At 37.9% G+C, this 19,902-nt stretch overlaps 1 protein-coding gene across 1 annotated transcript in view; it reads left to right on the forward strand.

The window, feature by feature from the left end:
- The window catches only part of LOC127621285 (chemokine-like protein TAFA-2), a 126,465-nt gene that overhangs the window by 94,952 nt on the left and 11,611 nt on the right, over window positions 1-19,902 (forward strand). Inside the window, exon 3 of the mRNA XM_052094811.1 lies at window positions 17,412-17,561. Within this exon, the coding sequence (XP_051950771.1) occupies window positions 17,412-17,561 (150 nt within the window). The remainder of the gene's footprint in view (window positions 1-17,411; window positions 17,562-19,902) is intronic.

Genomic DNA, 19,902 nt, shown 5'->3' on the forward strand with positions numbered 1-19,902 from the left:
GAGAAATCTGCTTTTACAATAGTGCATACTTGTAAAGTGATATATTTTACTGTTTACATTACATAACCAACTACATTTACAAGCTTGTTTGGGTGTGATCAAATTGCATGGTAGCACAACTGTGATGCAAAGAACCAGGCTAAGAGTCGTGAAGAGCACACGAGTCAACACAAAACCGAAAGTGTCATAAAATCACCACAAAATGATGTGCTTCGGCAATTACGTTTTCATCTGATATTTGCTCTTTATGACACTATCGGTAAGGTTTAGGTTTAGGGTAAGGAAGTAGGTTTTGTTTTTAAAAACTTGATAGAGTATTAAATTTAAAAACCTTTTCTGTTTGGGAAAAACTTTAACTCACTTTTTGCAACACACAATGGACATTTCACCTCGGAACTGCCACGTAATATCATTTTGCATAAATATCACCACAGTCACATATAATTTTTACAGCTACTTCGGTAATTAATGAAGTATATTCATAATCTACCACCAGTTTCGTTAATTTTTGTCACTGAGCTTGCCACAATGCATTTAGGAATTACCTAAGGAATACATACGGTGTTGCCTTATAATTAGAAAATCAGCATAATGGTACTGGCTACCTTTTGGAACAGCTTTGCTCAGGTGCACCTTGAATAGACTGTCAAGGCTTAAAATGCTGTATATTCTGTCAGGAACCACACAGCTATAATCAGGGGTTTATACATGCTTTAATAGACACTTATAATTGGAGAGAAATAGGCATATACTTTAATAGAGAAGAAATATTTTAATGACCAAAGAGAGTGAGAGAGTAAAAGAGAGGGGGAGAGAAAGAGAGAGAGGGAGAGAGCCGGAGAGAGCCAGAGAGAGAAAACTTGCAGGTGTAATTCCATTATTGCTCTCTGTAGTGTAGCGTAACAGCTCCAGGTGTCTGCAGTGCTTGAGAGCAGCAGGGCATTTCTCTCATCTACGCTTCGTAATCATCTTCGCTAATGTATAAAATAACTGCTCAAGAGCTGACTGTGATTGGATGACAGCCAGAGATCAGCTCCTCCCTCCAATTAAAGAGCTTTTAAAGTGAATCATCCTTTCTTGGTTAATGGGCCATCAAGAAGTGGGTGTCGTGACAGCCAGGCATGTTTATCATGCGCTTATTTACACATTTACTGTCTCCCTGTACTGGCCAACATCTGAAAAACTTCTAACATCAAGAATGAGAGAAAAAACACTCCTTCAACTCGCTGTCTTTCTCTCGCCCTCTTTTTCTCCTCTCATTTGATGGCCTATGTGGAGAGAGCTAGTTGTTACAAGTATTGTATATATGCTGTAGTGGATGCCATTAGACAGCAGGATAAAAAGGTTTTAATGGGACACCCATATTCCCAGCCCATCTGGCCTCTGTTTTAAACACTGCATCCACCAGGACAGACTGCAATAAAGCACACACAAGGCTGGGCAAATGAAACTTGTGCTAGCATACACACAGTACTGCTGCACAAACTGAACCAAAACTACTCATTAAAATGGGATTAAAGGGATAGTTCACCCAAAAATTTATATTCTGTCATAATTTTCATTAACATTCTTAACCCATATTATTTTCTTTCTAATGAGAAATACACAAAAAAATAATCCTTGTTCATCTATAAAATACAATGACAGATAATTGTGGCCAATTTAAAATTTTAAAAACACCTCAAAATATCTTCTTAATGCATACGATATAGGTTTTAGTGAGAAACACTAGAAATGAAAGACATTTTATTTTTCAGTGATAATCTTGTAGCATGATAGCGTGTTTAGTGCTAAAAACAACAAGTTCTCGTGCAAATTGCAATTTTCTGGTTGATGATGATGATGATGATTTTAGTACTTTCTCTTCTGTTAATTTTTGCTACAGTATCTCTTGTTAAGATTAACGGATGTCTGATTTTCTATCTGTCTTGACTGTATGCTCTCTTTCTCTTTGCTCATAATCTGAATGCATGATGGTGAATTATCTGTAATCTACAGTATGTGTTGTGCCCTGCGTAGGATTCTTGTGAATCTGTGGGGTGGAGCTGACCGTGTCCGCTGAAATACAGCCTGATTGAAATGCTCATAAAATGACACAGGCTTTAATAGCCATGTCATGAAACTCCCCCCTCACAAAGCGAGAGGAAAAATCAGCTAGTAAAAGTGAAATATCTCTTTGGGGATGTTTATATGATTGGATCTCCAGAAAGATCAGATGCCATCAGACCCACCATTCAGTCTGACTCAACCAATTAGAACAGATATCAGACAATATGGCACAACATATACCATCAACACATCACAACAATACACCTAAGACTACACAAGAAACCACACACTAAATACACACAGCGGTTATCTGTTATTGTTATTACATGTTAGAGTGACACAGAATACAGACATAGCTGTGACTGTAATACGTGGATATATTTGTAGTTTTTAGTTTGCTGTACACAGCATGTGTAATGAAACGGAGATGTGAGCCGTACACTTACATGCAGAAGCCCCAAAAAGTATTTGGACGTAAGCCAAACTTAAAAATGGATGAAAGTTTTAGTATTATATAACAAAATATCAAACCAAGTAGCATATTTTTTTTAAAGAAAATTGGCTCAAACACACTATTCAAGCAAAACATTTTCACATGAAAAAAAAAAAAAGGTTAGGTTTCAAATTAAATAAGCATACAGATATATTGTTAAAAAATAACCAGAACGTGCTGAAATAGTTTTTGTCATGTTCAACTTTGTGGAAAATAAGTTGTCGTGATTGTATGATGATCCACACCTGTAGTTTTTCGGCTACTAAGCCAGTTTGAACTTGAAGGGAACTGAATTCAAACATCCACTAAAATAAACTTGATAGCAGTTAATAGTAATGTAAAATTGGTTAATTAAAGTGAAGCTAGAAGCTGCAAGTCTAGCCTTTTTTGTTTGCAGAAGTAACTTGTTGGTTTCTCTAATGCAATGAGAACACCGGGTTCTCACATATAAATTGTAGTGTACTATAGTTTTTTTTTTTATATAATTTTGATTCGCTTTTGTGTCTTTTCAATAATCTCCTGATTATTTTAGTGTTGAACTTCACCCAGAGCCACTGAGCTCAGCATGAGTTGAGTGGCAAAAATAGGCTCAACGGCAAAACTATCCGCTCACTGCTGCGTATGGAATGTGCCACCTCGTGTGTAAACAGTGTCATCTGTTAATATGGGCACCGAAACGAAAATGCACTGCTCACACCCACTCACGGAGGATGTGTGAAACTGGTGTGATAGTGATTATCACAAAAATGTATTGTGACTTGCCCTTCCTTGTAAAAATCTTGGTGAGGCACTTACAATGTACATGGCTGTTTCAAATGTATAGCCACAAGATTAAAATATGCGTTTGAACATGATTTTAGTGTGATAAAATCGCTTACTAACCTTTCCTGTGTAAAGTTACAGCCAATTGTACCCCTTCTTGAATGACAAAATAATGTCTACAAATCCTAAAACCATAAAATAACTGTAAAAATTATGATTGAAACCACTTTACAGCTCAAATAATACATGAGTTTGAACAGAAGAATTTATTTTATAAAAATAAAATAAATGTTAAACCCTCCAAAGATTAGCCCCATTCACTTCCATTTTAAGTGTTTCTCTTTAACCATGATTTTTGCTTTTCTTTTTAAAGAAAAGGAAAAACGAGTCAAAATTGGTAATCATCATTATGCCACAAATGCTGTTGATTGAGCTTAACTTGAATTGAACCTGAAAAATTTGTTTAAAAGCCCACAACAGTCATATATAAAAGTTAACAGTAGATCAATTTACAGTGCAAAGCCAAAGTTGTCAGAGACATGGAAAAAAAACTTTTTCTTTTTTTTTGGTGCATGGATAATCGCAAGTAGACTGACATTTCCCTTTTAGAGTTTGGTGGAGGAGCATGTTCATGTTATCCTGCCAATCACCATTCCAAGCATACAGTATATGCACAACCATTCTGACAACTCTTTCGGCATTCCTCCTCTGCTCCAACTCCCCTTTTCTCTCCATAGTTACGTCCAGAGGGAGAACTTTGAGCTTGAGTTGAGCCCTAAGCTCCTTCATTACCCTCAGCATAGCCCTCCTGTCTACAATTTTCCACATCCCTGAGAGCAAGCAAACTTCTGAAATGAAGTTTATGGCCATGGCTGCAGCTTTGAAATATGTCAATGCACAGCACATTATATTTGTCTGAAGGTGCACACAGCACAATGGGTCTCATTCACTAACTCTGCATATGCACATACTGTATTTGTGTGAAAAACCTGTTTGTGCAGAATTCAAGATTCATCAATAAGATTGCACTTAAATGTATTCTAATTTTAGAATCAAATGTAGATCCAACACATCAGATGTGATAAAGCGTAAATTTGGTGCAAGAACTTTTTCTCTGTAAATAAGTATGCAATTTGTATGCAATTATTAGTGAATGAGACACATTGTGATTTAGCCAAGTAGAACATTGCCATTCTCCACTGACCCCCCTCATCAACAAGGCGTTGCCGTCCACAGAACTGCCGCTCACTGGATGTTTTTGCTTTTTGGCACATTCTGAGTAAACTCTAGAGACTGTTGTGTGCATGAAAATCCCAGGAGATCAGCAGTTACAGGAATACTCAAACCAGCCCGTCTGACACCAACAATCATGCCACGGTTGAAATAACTGAGATCACAATTTTCCCCCATACTGATGGTTGATTTGAACATTAGCTGAAGCTTCTGACTCGTATCTGCATGATTTTATAAATTACACTGCCACATGATTGGCTTATTAGATAATCACATGAATAAGTAGGTGTACATGTGTTCCTAATAAAGTGCTCAGTCATTACCCATTGCCTTTTCAGCAGAGGTGGGTAGAGTAGTTAAAAACTGTACTCAAGTAAATGTACAATTACTTAAAAAATTATTACTCAATTAGAAGTAAAAGTACTAACATTAATAATTACTTGATTAAGAGTAAGAAAGTACCCAATTAAAAGAATACTGAAGTAGTGAGTAACTCGTTACTTTCACAAATTACATAATAGATGTTAACTCCCCTATAATATTCCATTACATAATTCACATTTAAAATGTACTACAGAATTATTATTATTATTAATGGAAATTCTGTCATCATTCACCATCATGTTGTTCAAAACATGTGTGACGTTATTTCTTCCATGCAAAACAATAAGGAGATATTAGACAGAATGTTTGCCTGGGTCACTATTTACTTTCAGTGAATGTTTTTTCTCCATATTTTGAAAGTGAATTGTGACTGAGACTGTCAGTCCCTAAAATTCTGTCTAACATATTTTTGTTCCACATAATACAAAGCATCACACTGGTTTGGGACAACATGAGGGTAGGGAAATTATGACATAATATTCAATTATGGCTGAGCTATCACTTTAAAGATATAGTTTACCCCAAAATGTTTATTGTCTCTTCATTTACTCACCCTTTTTTGCTAGACAGCAGGGGGTGATATGCAGAGAAGAATGTGAATCACCAAAAACATAAGACGAAGAATGTGAAGGTGATCTCTTTCTCATCCACACCATACACATTGCTTTTGATTTAGATACTGGAGTCTTATGGATTATTTTATGCTGATTTATGTGATTTTGTATAACTTTAAAATGTTGCCACATGTATTGTATGCAGGGCCGGACTGGGACACCCATCCAGGCCATCCTATGCACCCAAATAAAATTTAGAAACACGGACAACCTTGTTCCCCCCCCCCCTAAATTACATTTATTTCACAGTATGACCATAACATAAAAACATAAACAACCAACCTAGAAGTAAAGCAGTCCTAATATCAAATGGGTCTGCACATAACATCCTGTGCACTGCAATTACTGCAATAAAATTTTTTATGAGATTGATGTTTTAAATAAATGTTTGAATATAAAAAAATGCAATACTTAAACATTAAACAAAACCGCCAATAGGTGGCGGCAAGTGACCGTCTTAATTAGTGAGTCATTCATACAAAAGATTCGTTCAAAACGCTGAATCATTCAGTAACAAAACACCGTGCTGCTGTAGCTTTCCTTTGGAACTATTTTAGTCGGTGAAATAGAACAAAAACAGTTAATATGGTTTGTGTGTAAAATGTAAGTAACTTAATAATAAATATTAACTACGCTACTTGTTTATTGAACAATAAATTAAATGTAACATTTTCAATCATGATAATATTCAGCAAAACAGCTCCCTTAGTTGTGTTATGTTAAACTAAATCATATGTTATAAATAAAAAAATAACGATTAGAATTTTTAGCTCAGTACATTTCTTCTGTGAGTTTTCTGTGTGCACTCATTTGTTTTGATTTCTCCACGAATGTAACGTTGGACGGGTGCTGCTCGCGTTTTCTGTGCATAAAGTCGAATCGTAGCCTTGCCAGTCAAGACTAACAGATTCATGATTTTTTTTTTTATTGTTATTAATATTAATAATAATTTGATTGAATGACGAATTCAAAAATGATCACTGGTAAAGGTATAATATAAAATAATAATAATGGAAAAAACGCTGGCTGGCAGCAGGCCAACTTAGTCGCCAGGCCAGCGGGAATTGTCCCGGTGCTCCCGATGGCCAGTCCGGGCCTGATTGTATGGACCTACAGAGCTGTGAGGGGGGGTTGGGGGCACGGGTCATGTATGGCATGACAGGGCCTATGGAGGGTGGAGCCATGAGAGGCTCGATCAGAGCCGTGGAGGAGAGGTGGGCCTGGACCGAGGAGCAGAGGTGGGCCTGGACGGTGGAGCTGAGGCAGGCTTATGACATGGCATGGAGCAGGCTGAGGCGTGGCTGTGACATGGCATGGTGCAGGCTGACTCTGGCGTGGCTGTGACATGGCCTGGAGCTGACTCTGGCGTGGCTGTGACATGGCCTGGAGCTGACTCTGGCGTGGCTGTGACATGGCCTGGAGCTGACTCTGGCGTGGCTGTGACATGGCCTGGAGCTGACTCTGGCGTGGCTGTGACATGGCCTGGAGCTGACTCTGGCGTGGTTGCCATAACTTGGGGCAAAGTCGTGGAAGGAGGAGCCATGAGAGGCTCGAAACTAAGTATTGGATTACTGGGAAAAGATGGGTCAGTGGTCACAATCATTAACAGAGTCTAGGGAGCGACCTCTGTGGTCATGGGCATAGACTGAGTCTCGGGAATGACCTCTGTTTGTGTGTACATGAGCAAATACTTGGAAACAAAAGTCTTTCTCCTCCTCCTCCGGAAGTCCAAAGTTGGCAGCGCAGGCTCTGGTATGGACAAGGCTGGCAACGCTGGCTCTAGGATGGACGAGGCTGGCAATGCTGGCTCTGGGATGGACGAGGCTGGCAATGCTGGCTCTGGGACGGACGAGGCTTCCAGTTGGTTGGCCGTGGCAGGTGCGGGCGTGGGCTCGTTGGCCGTGGCAGGCATTGGCGTTGGCTCGTCGACCATGACGTGGGACACTGGCTCGTCGACGAGTCAACGCCAATGTTGGCCGTGGCAGGCATTGCCGTTGGCTCGTCGACCATGATGTGGGACACTGGCTCGTCGACCATGTCGTGAAACTCTGACTCGGCGGCCATTTTTGGAACTCTGGCTCGGCATCTGCCTCCCCCACAGTGAACGTGGAACCAATGATCTACAGGGTGAGATCGATATATTGAGCGAGGTTGAGGGTACACTTACCGCCTGGCATCAAAATGGGAATTGGCTCATTAAATCCAAATCGGAAATAGTCATTGAGTTCAACCTCATTAAAGTCCACCTGGCTTGCCAGATCACAAAAGTCTTCCAAATAGTCCTCCAGGGGACGATTCCCATGACGTAGGCGCAGAAGCCGAACTGTTAATTATTATTGGGTCAAGTATTCTGGAAAGATGTTGATGGCATAAGCAATGATGATGATGATGAAGTGAGAACCCAAGTGCAATTTATTAAATAAACATGAAATCCAAAACCCAAACTATAAATGTGAACTAGACATGGACTTGACTAAGACTTGACTAAGACTTGACTAAGACTTGACTAAGACTTGACTAAGACTTGACTAAGACTTGACTAAGACTTGACTAAGACTTGACTAAGACTTGACATAAACAGCAACACTCACATTCAATACATGACAATGGACAATGGCAAACATGAGGCTTAAATACATGACATGGGAGAACAAGACAAACAAGTAAACCAATGAAAAGACAGAACTTATCACAAGATAATTAAACAATAAACCAATGAACACAAGACACATGAACATGGAGGGAATCAGGGATCACATGACTAGGCAACACATGACATGAGCAGGAACTAAACTTTTCAAAATAAAAGACCTGAAATACATGAACACACACATTAAACATGTGTGTAGGGCACCAACCCCCATGGAACACTCGTTATGTCTGAAATCGCCCCTATCCACTATATAGTGCACTATTTCGGGTGTCTGCCATTTTGTAGGAGTGTCTGAATTCTGAGTGAGCCACTCTTTCCTTACTTTTGTTCACTCATTATTACCCACAATGCACTCTAATTTTGAATGTACATTTGATGGTTTATTGCCCACAATCCACCACAGGGAAGATAGAGCTGGGTGTTTACTGCTTCCTTTAATCCTGCAATGTTTTATTTCATGCTCAATGTATTAAATACATTTTTGACAAATCATTACTTGATTAAAATAACATAATATCATATGGAGAGGCAAAACATACTGATACATTTTAAAATGTACTCTTTATTCGATAAAATGTGTTTACTCTTTATATTAACACACAGTATATATTAAAAATGGCAAACAGAATGAAGATTTATTGTATTAATATATTATTTCAAAAAATAACAAGTAAGGCCCAAGTATTTTAAAATGTTATATGTGACTTCGTTTCTTCAACAGCCCCAGAGCTCCGACACTCAGCATATACATCAGCGTCCACATTCACTCACTCATTTTGTTCACTTACTGCTGAGATATAGTGCACTAACTCCAATTCAATATATAGGAAATGGTGAATGAGTGAATGTTTTCAGACACAGCCACTCTCTTCACCATACGATCGCCACACACCCATACATCTCTCACAAGCACGCCCTGCACACTTCGCTGTGCACACACAGAAATGCTGTCTGTTCATTCTCCAGTTGTCGATCACGCGGAATGTATTTACACTTAACTTGGATGTTGAATTTATGGATTTAAGGATTTTACATGGATTTATACAGTTAATCCACCTGAAGTTGCAGCGATTAGTTTCCAGTACCCCCTTTATGGCATGGGGTAAATGCATAAATACTGCTCATGACATGCGGGACGCAGGACAAAGCGCACAGATATATTGCTGTACTGATTTAAAACTGTACACTTAAAAACTGAGTTAAATGAAGGCACTGCATGAAGAAACAATTTTTTTTCACTGTGTGGCGCAAAGAAAGTGTTTAACTTTGAAGAGCTTGATTGCGGCAGCTGTGTGAACTTCCGCTCTCGTAAAAGTCCCATTCAATAATCTTTCAATAAATTACACATTAATTAAAATTTAACCCAGTAATGTAATGACAGGGACATCATCCATTGTAAAGAAGTATAAGTAAAAAAACATTAATTATAAATGTACTTGAATGAAAGAAAAAAGTATCCACTTTTAAACCTACTCTAAAAGTACATTTCTTTTTTCAAAAAGTTACTCAAGTAAATGTAATGGAGTTAATGCATTACTACCCACCTCTGCTTTCCAGCACTTGTTAACAAATGCTCTCTCTCTCTGTCTTACTCTGTTTTTGTTATTTAGGTTCCTATAATGGCTTAGTTAGTGACGGATTAGCCAGTATTTCTGAGTAACATTTTCCATTTTGAATGTGTTCTAACTCACAGAGTCAGATTCACATTAACATTCATTTCACAAACACCCACTACCTTTATAAGATGCTTATCTTTATGCATCTGCTCTTATGCAGTCAATCATGTTAAAGGTATTGTATATGAAAACATTCATCTGTATTCAGTGCATCATTTTACTATACCAGTCAGCAGCAATCTGCTTAGAGCAAAAACTTCCAGGACATGTTACTCATCCCTGCATTTATGACTGCAACTAAGACAGGTGTGCACACTTATGTGGGTTTGAAATGTGCACACACACACACACACACACACACACACACACACACACACACACACACACACACACACACACACACAAACACACACGCATACCACAACTACTACACACAAGCAAACATGGAGAATTCTATGATATATTAAAGCCATTCAACAGATCGATAGCAAAATGAAAGCTTAGGTCCTTGTAGTATAACTTTGTTACTTCAGTAGCTTTTCCTTGCTACATCTCTCTATTGGTAGGATATCTCTTTTTATATATTTTTCTCTCCCTCTCTCTGTTGGTTAGGTGCTTCTAAAAGACATACAGCTTAGCATTTCCGCACACTTTCTGAGATGAGTTCTCACTTTACAAAATATTCTTCAAACTTCAACATGCAGTTTGATAAATGAACAATCCAATTTGACCATCAACTAAATCTACAATATATACTTTTAGGAGTCAGAGCCAAGAATTCAGCTTAGAATAGTGGCATTATGCAGAGGTGCTCAGTTTAAAATTTAATTACAAATGAAAAACAACCATATTTATTTATGAGATGAAAACTGGATGGCATGGCTAAAAGACAATTGTATTGTTACCTTTGTAATAATAAAAAAGAAAATTAGAAATTTTATAAAAACAAATCTCTGGGACATAAAGGTGCATGTAGCTGCAGAAACACTAGCATTAAACTAATGAGCGACTATAATGGCAACAAAAGAGTCAATACTAAAGATTGCAATCTTCTTATTTGTGATTATGTAAGTCGCTCATTTGAGTTGGAGCACCATGTTAATACAATGGTATATGAATATGGTAATCATATCAAAGTACCATAGTATTTTTTCATCACCTTGAAGCACCATGTAAATACAAAAGTATATGAATATATCATATTGCCATGGTAGTAACATGGAATTATTTGAAGTACTTTGAAGCACCATGCAAATACAGAATGGTACATAAATATGGTAGGTTTATTTGAAAGTACCATGGTATTACCATCTGATACATCAGATATCACATTGTTATTGCCCAGATATCCTCACACACACAAGTAATTTGGCCTCTGATCATAAGCTTCCAGTATATTCAGAAATACAACAGCAAGACACAGAATTACAGGATAAGATGAATAGTGTACTGTATGTATGCAGAGTTTTTATACAGGAATGTGCAAGTTAAAGTATGCTTAAATGAGTATGGGTTTGTCGAGGTGGTAGTAATATAAATATGAAAAACAAAATGTAAAAATAGTGATTTTTCATTTTGAACACATGAGTTTGCATAGGTAGCGAGTCTAAATATGAATTTACATGTTGTTGTTTTTTGCATGCACATACGTATTGCACCATATTGTATACTTGTATACTGTATTGCACTAAACTGTAATATACTTTACCATGACTTTGATAAATGTCATGTAAATACATCTTTTAGATGCTTTGTCTATGACAGTATGCTCCGTGCATCTGCAGTTGAAAACAAAATGACGTAGCTTAAATGTAGCAAGCTACTTTTGTTATGTAGCTTGTAGTGTAACTTGCTACTTTCTCTGAAGTTTAGCTTTTAGCTTAGCTTAACTAGTTTTTCTGTTGAGTAGTTGTTAGCTTAGCTAGCTACATTTTTTAGTAACTTGCCAAACACTGTTTTTTAACAGTGGCATTGGTAATGATAAAGGCCATAACAACAGGTCTGACCACGAATGGCTCCACAATACTGTGGTTTGGCTAATGTAGATAGTCCTTCTAAAAATAAACTATAAGCTAGTATTTGGTATGTTCTTGAATGGATGTTCCACAGTCTCTCTTCTATTAGTCAATTGTGTCTCTGTCTGTTGTTGCGGTTTAAGATAAATATGAGCAATTAATTATCATAAATAATTGCCTTTTTTGTTTTGTTCAAGCCTTGCTCTGCAATTAATTTTAATATGGTAATTCCATGGAGTAGGCCTACAAAAGGAGATATTGGGTAGAATAAACTCAGTCAGCATTCATTGCTGACCACAAATGGAAAAATTGAGTACATTTATATTTTTTTCATTCATGGAAGAAAGAAAGTCCTGAGGGTTTGGATCAAAATAAAGGTAAGTGAATGATGACAAAATAGTTATTAATAATAAAAATAAAGTCAGAGACTCATCCTAATCAATTTAATTTGCGTCTATACTACATAGCCTACCAGTTAGTGCTACTGTGGTTTAAACGCCAAAGTGGCTATAAAGAGTGACAGAGTTACCCACCACTGCCGATTTGTACACGCAGTAGGCAGGTGGGCAGGTGTTAATGTCAAGCCTTGCAAATTAACACAACACAAGGGTTAAAGCAATTGTGCACTCAGTTCAAAAATTATTTTGAAAATCTTTGTAATTGTGAATATAAAGATGCTTATGCAGACAATTTTTTTAATCTGATTAAATAAAGAAAGATTCACCACAGAGGAAGTGCCTTCAGAGATATAATGACTGTCAGTTTTACCACAGTCTTTTCAGCTCTTTAAAGATGAAATTCTTTGATATATGAGTGTGGAACTCTATAATTATATGAATAAACTGATTCTTGATATTGAAGGTTGTGCTGAGTTTGCATATCAGAATCTTTCAGTCATTACTATCATCATCATCATCATCAGTCTTCACGAGACTACACATATTAAATGTCTACTAAAAGTTTATTTTTTCAACTTGGAGTATACTAAGAAGCTTAAAAGCGAAAATACATGGACTACAAACCACAAAACTCATATTTTGATTCTATGGGGCCTTTAGATAATGTCACTGTGCTATTTGAAGATTACACTGTGCTGCTTTTGTTATTTGACCTACAATATTCAGCGTATGGCCAAATTTGAACTAGAAGATCTCTAACCAGAGAAATGACATTTGCGAGCCCAAGGCAGGCTATGTTTCTGGAGACTTAAGTGAGCTGTCTTTTTAAAGCAGGCAAACGTGAACAGATAATTTAAACACTGAGCAATTAACAACATCTCTTGTGACTAGTAATGTGCAGAATGCAGGTTTTTTCTCATCCATCCTGATGATTTCTGACAAATGAAGCCTGTCTCCCTTATGTCTTGTGCTCCCACGATACAGGAAAGTCATCGCCCTTTTATTCCACTTACACTAATATTTGCATTTGTAGATATGGGAGGCACTCCCTCTAAGCTACACAATGTTTCCTTTCCAAATTGCAGGTTTTCTGGCTTTAATGAGTGGATAATATAATTCACCCCACTGAGAGGATCCAATGCTCTATATTTACATCTTGATATTTAAATCAGCATGGTTTGATAAATATCCATTATATACAGGTAGAGGGGAGAACTCACCGAGCCTGCCACTGAACTAGAGAAATTCTCAGTTTCATTATTTACACTTAGTGACCATATATTGTATGTCCTTACTGATCAGATTGCAATCCGATTGATTATCCACATTCCATTTACTCTTGGCCACATAAATGTGTCTCTGTAAAGCAAATGTAAATCCGATATACTATTCCAGAACTACTGTATATGCAAATATAACAGAATTTACCTCTGTGCTAATGCCAGGCAGCGAGTATTCCTCAAATGATTTTGTTTATGTTAGTTATATAAGAATTTCTGTTAACGCTCTATTCGCCCCATCTGGAAATATACATTTTAGTTTTGTGGTTGCTCCATCTATGTGTCTCATTCATGATGGCTCGCTATGTGTGGATTTCATGGCTGCCAAACCACTGTATGATGACGTAGTTCCATTTTGGATGAGTGAAGGTTACATAGTTGTCCTTAGGTTACATATTCATCAGTCATTTGTATTACATTAATATGATTAAAATATTACAAAATATATTATAAATATAATATTCTCTATTGACAGACTTTTCATTGACTACGTTTACATGGACACCAGATAGCAGGCTATTGCGAGAAAGCGGCACATTGCGAGGAAGCAGCGTCCTTGTTGACATGCACTGTATAAGTGACATATACTCCTGTGTACATGCGGCTCGGTCAGTAAGCAGATTTTTCCAGAGCAACGTATTTACCCTGCGACACTTGTGTAAATAACATGATATTGAGGAAGACTTCTCTATTTAATTTCAGTATCAATTGCTTCGCTTTTATTTCCAGATATTCCAGAGTTGTTGCTTTGTTTCTTTCCTTAACTTTCTATCGCAACCTGCAGCAGAATTGCACTTCATTAGTGGGGTTTCCCTTTCCATAAATCTCCTGGATTCCCTCAATGTACGAGTGCAAATACGCAAACGTGAGGGACCGTTGATATTTTACAGTTGTGTTCCCACTGTACTCCCAGAAATGTTTTGATGATTTGTTGTTAAGCTCCATCCTATGATGTTTGTTATTCGGTCTGTTTCACACACATACGCACTCTTTAAAAACCTGTTAGAATGCGTTGTATGTGTTTACACTGCCACATAAGAAGAGTTCTTCAGGAGAAACCTAGGTGTATTAAACCGCTTTCTCTTAATCCCTTAAACGCCGTAAGAAAATCAGCGTTCTCGATTACTTGACGTTTCAGAATGCCGCTTACAGCAAAAACCCTGGAATAACCTTCATTCTTAAGTTCATGTAAACTTGGTCATTGTGAAGAAAAAAGTTTTGAATAGGAGGCCATATTGTGGAATCCCATCATGTTGGGTACACAGAAATTAAATGCCCTATCACTGAATTTAGTGAGATGCATGAGAAGAATATGGTGGCAAGAACCGTTTCTCAGCTTAGAAGTCGATCTCTTGGGATGGTTGGCATTTTCACGTTTCACACAGGCAGTTGACCATTAGCGTCAGCCCCCATTTTGACCTAGTCATGATAGATTAATTTGATGTAAGGTGTGTGCAGAGAAGAATTGATTGGCTGTCGCACCTTGTGCTGCCACTGAAGGATAAGTCCATTCTAAAATGCAACATTAAGCATTTTAATCATTCCCAGTTCAACTTGCTAAAGGTCATTCCATTTTGACATTCTATGGGACGTTGTAACATTGGATCATATTGGTTGGAAAGATAAATTCAAATATACAGTACCTCAGAATTGTCTTTAAAACATGCTGTAATGGTTCCAATTCTTAGCCTGCATCTCATGTTCTACTGCCTGTTAAGACCTCTACTTAGTATTAATGCAATGAAATGAAATAAAATTATAAAATAATTGTGTACAATTTACACCAAAACTTCTCACACCAAGTCTGATGCACTTATGCTTAAATGTAGCTCTCATGACCAACAAAAGAACTAGCCTTTGAGATTTTGAAGACAGGACCCTGCTCAGATTTGAGGTTTTTTTTCAGGTGATATGAAAACAGCACCCCAAAGCTGCAGTATCAATCTGTGTGCAAATCCACATAACTGTCCCTGTACTAAAACTCCCTCCACAAACAGGGATCAGAAACTTTATACCACCTCAGATTTAGAAATGATGCCCTCTGTAAACACAATGGCTGATTCTAAGACTCACTCTTATTAACGGTCATGTTCAATAGCTCAGGCTAAATTTCATCTGAAGTCAATGGTGCTTTGTAGGGTGAAACCCACTAAGCTGTACTGATCCAATATAAACTGTTTTGAATGCTTTAGACAAGGTGGGTGGATTGTGAAAAATCAAGAGAAATATGTGAAGAAATAAAGTCAGACGTTTGTTGTGTTTTTGTTTTTTACTCATTATTGCAGTTAATATTTTATTCTCTCAATAGATCTGTTTCAAAGGCATGTCTGCGAATTTCAATCCCTCAGAATGAGAGTAAAACTCATTGATTTGATATTGAGATTGTGAGATAGGATGAAGATCTCTGCTAGAATTTCAATCATTTTGATGCCAACGGTCACCCAGAGTAGTTCTGTTATAAATTTGTTTGGTTATGTCTTCTTTGCATCTTTGTGATCCCCTGAGCTTTAATTAAAGTTCTCATTCAAAAATACTGAGTAAAGCTCTTGTTAAAAACATGGACTCTAAATACATATTTTGGGTGTCTTTGGGTTGACCAAATGTCCGTACTTTCCTGCTACACACAGCATGCAACAAACATGTGAAATGAATGAGATGTCCAAAAACTGTATTCATGATACAATAGCTGAACACTACCTACTGTAGATGATCAACTGCATCTGCTGAGATTCTGAAGTGTGCCATCCGTGGACATACAGTACTGTGCAAAAGTCTTAGGCACATAAGATATTTCACAAAAACCTTTGTCTTAAGATGGTTATTTATATATTCAGCTTTATTGAGTCAAAATGAAATATACATGTTAGACTCCTTTTGCAAATAGAATAGAATAGAATAGAATAGAAGAAGCAACTGAGACAGCCTAAATACAGGGCTGCCAACTCTAACGCATTGAGCGGAGCAAAGAGGGCACTGACAGCGCACGGACAAACAAGAAAGAGCAGACAGCACTGTGCAGCAGTGAGTTATTCAGACCAATCAGGGGGAAAGCAGCAGCACAGCATCCCCCCACAACTCTCACGTCAAGCTGAACTCAAAAGTTGGCAGCCCTGTAAATAGATAGAAGAACTGCAGTAAATTTTCCAAGAAGCTTGGAACATCCTATCTGCCAACAACCAAGAAAAGGTTTTCAGGTGTACCTAGGAGAATTGGTGATGTTTTGATGGCAAAGGTGGTCACTTGAAATATTTATTTAGCTTTTTTTGTTGTTTACTGGTCTTTGTATGATGTTAATTCATAAATGAAAACTATTTATGTTATTATTTTTGAAGAAATCCTCACTAGGCAAAACTTTTGCACAGTACTGTTTAATGTAATGGCAGATGTCCTCGGACATTTGAAATGTTACAAGTAAAAATGGCTGAAACTGTGACCCTGGCAGCTCTTTTTAAGTGTTTTAGGTACCAAGAATTTTCTCCTCCTGTGTAAATGGAAAGCGTTTAGCAACATTCAAGTAATTGTATTTTATTTTTGTGATTTGTGATTGTTGTAAGAACGTTATAGGTCAAAGAAAAATTGTGTCAGTGGACAATGCCAACATGGCGGATGTAGTATGGCCAGGAATGTATTTAAACTACATACCTTAATACCTAAAGAATGTACTAGAATGATTGAGAAGAAAGTTGTTTAAATGAAGTGCATAGGATAAAAGTACTCTAATTTGGGTGCAATCTAAATAAGCGTTGCTATAAAAAATACAACCACATGTATGACACAGACAGTTGTACATAGCATAACAATGTGTCAATATATGCATGTGATAACAGATTGTGCTTGAAATGACTGACTACAGGTGTTCATGTTGTGCCTCTTGATACAAATGTTCATATAAAATATGTGTGTTTTTCTTAAAGTGCACGTGAAGGCTGGCACATGTGAGGTGATTGCAGCCCATCGCTGCTGTAACAAAAACAAGATTGAGGAGAGATCACAGACGGTGAAGTGCTCCTGCTTCCCTGGACAGGTTGCTGGGACGACATGGGCTGCACCCTCCTGCGTGGATGGTAAAAAATTCACTACAATTAAATTTTATTTTATTTTGTTCCTTTCACAAATTAACTTCCATTTTCTGTATTTATAAAAAAAAATTGGCCTTTAATGTTGTTCTGTATATATTAGGGATGGTAAGATTCACCGATTCGCATCGGTCCATCGGCATAAAAGTTATCGATGCTAAAAAAGTGTGCATCGGATACAAGTTGGCATTTGTATCGCTCTGCATCGCTTCTAACATATTTGCATCGGTAAAAGCTATTTATTTATATATAATTATTAGTAGATGCGCTATATTTTTATTATTTGGAAAGTGACCAATAATTTGTGACCAATATTTTATATGTAGATTGATTTCTCCTCTCTAAACTGTTTCTCCAGCATGTTCTCTCATCACCAATGCATGAACATGACTTATCACAACACTACGTCGATCGCGATCTACCAGTCAATCGCAAAGGCAATGCTGGTAGATCACACAAAATTGAAATGTGCTTTCGTAAAATTTTTATAAAAATAAATATAATGTCTTTCCTTCTTTTAGTTTACGTCTGACTTGCACTTGACGAATACATTTTGACCTGGCAAGATTTTAGTTTATTCAGTTGCTTTTTTTATAGGTGTTTTGTGTTATAACTGAATGATATCAACATTGAACATTATTATATATTTTATATTATATATACAATGTTTTTTTTATTATTAATTAGAATATGAATTCCATTTAGGGATGCATGCAGTAGTCCCAACAAGCAATTATTTTTAAATATTTAAATGTTTTTTTAGGTGGTAGATCTTTTTGAGTTGGTCATTTAAAAGTAGATCATCACACAAAAAACTGTGGGCACCCCTGACATAGAAAATAGATTAACATGGCAGAGGCAGAGCTGCATCTTCCACCAAATAATTACAAATCCAATGTTTGGAAAAACTTTGGGTTTTATAAGTGAGATGGAGATTTTTATAAAACCAAGCAGTTTGTAAAATATGTCATGGCGCTATAAAATATACTGGCAGTACGACTAATTTAACAACACACTTGAAGAGCCGATACGAAAGCACATTCGTCTGCTGGCAAGTTACGGAACATTTCTTCATTGTTTATCCCTGAGCATCCTTAAATTGTTTCACTGTTAAATGTGTGAACTGTTAAAAGTGTAACTGTAGACAGAACAGGAAAATAACTTCTGGTTTTATTTAATCTTGTTTTTTGCACTACTTGTTTTTTGCACTACTTTTTGTGAAAGGTCCATGTGTTAGAAGTCAGAAGGCACTTAAGTAATTTATGATTTGCTGTCTGTCTGAACCAAAGAAATAAAAGCAAACTATCTGTAGCCTACCATATTGAATTGCATAGCATCATATTTTTTCCCATTGCATCGTATTGCATTGAAGCGCATTGTGTTGAATCTGATCGGACTGCATCGTAATAGGGGTGAATTGTATCGCATTGCATCGGTAGCTGCTTCATATGTATCTTTAATGTATCATATCGTTGGCTATGTATCGAGATGCGTATCGCATCGGCTTCAGTTATGGAGATGCACATCCCTAGTATATATATATATATATATATATATATATATATATATATATACATTCTGAATGCACTGTATATGCATCTATGTATATATATATATTTATAGCGGGCGGAGCAGGTAGTATGGCGGAGCAGGTAGTACGGCATCAGGCTCTGGTGCTGAGAAAAGACTCGAAGTGCTTACCTTGCTCTGCACACCCGGCAGGGGGCGAATTAGTGACTGAGGAGGAGGTCCGGTGGAGGCGTCCTCTAGACTCGTCAGAACCGGCCGGCCAGGGAACAGTCATGGGGCTGAAGGCGGGGGGTCCGCGTCCAGCATGCCAGGACTGTTGAGGTGTGGCGGCAGAGTGCCGTGAGAATGACATTTGCGGGCCAGGTGACCCAGAGACAAAGGAAATAGCTCTCTTATATTGAGAATAAATTCAAACAAGGAATCTCCTCCCGGCCCTCCACCGGGGGACGGAGTGGTCTGCTAACCAGCTCCGGAGCCTACGTCTTGGTCTCTGGGTCAATCGTCTCAGGAGCGCCTGGGAGCCTTCCGGGGCCCCGAGCACAGTTCCTGCAGCACGTCGGGATCAGGACTACCCACGTGCAGATCTTTGAGTGCCTTGGCCTGCTGGACTTGCTGGAGGGCCATGGCATGCAGGGTGGAAGCGGCCTGTCCGATGGCACTGTAGGCTTTGGTGGCTAATGATGATGTGGGGCGTGGCTGTGAGCAGCGCGCAGACCCAAGGAACCAATCATCCAGCCGAGACGGCTGTGGGGAGGATGGAGGGTTCCAGTCCAGCCCAACGCTGGCAGCGGCCCGGGCA

The sequence above is a fragment of the Xyrauchen texanus genome, chromosome 27 (assembly GCF_025860055.1).
Source record: "Xyrauchen texanus isolate HMW12.3.18 chromosome 27, RBS_HiC_50CHRs, whole genome shotgun sequence".
Lineage (NCBI taxonomy): Eukaryota > Metazoa > Chordata > Actinopteri > Cypriniformes > Catostomidae > Xyrauchen > Xyrauchen texanus.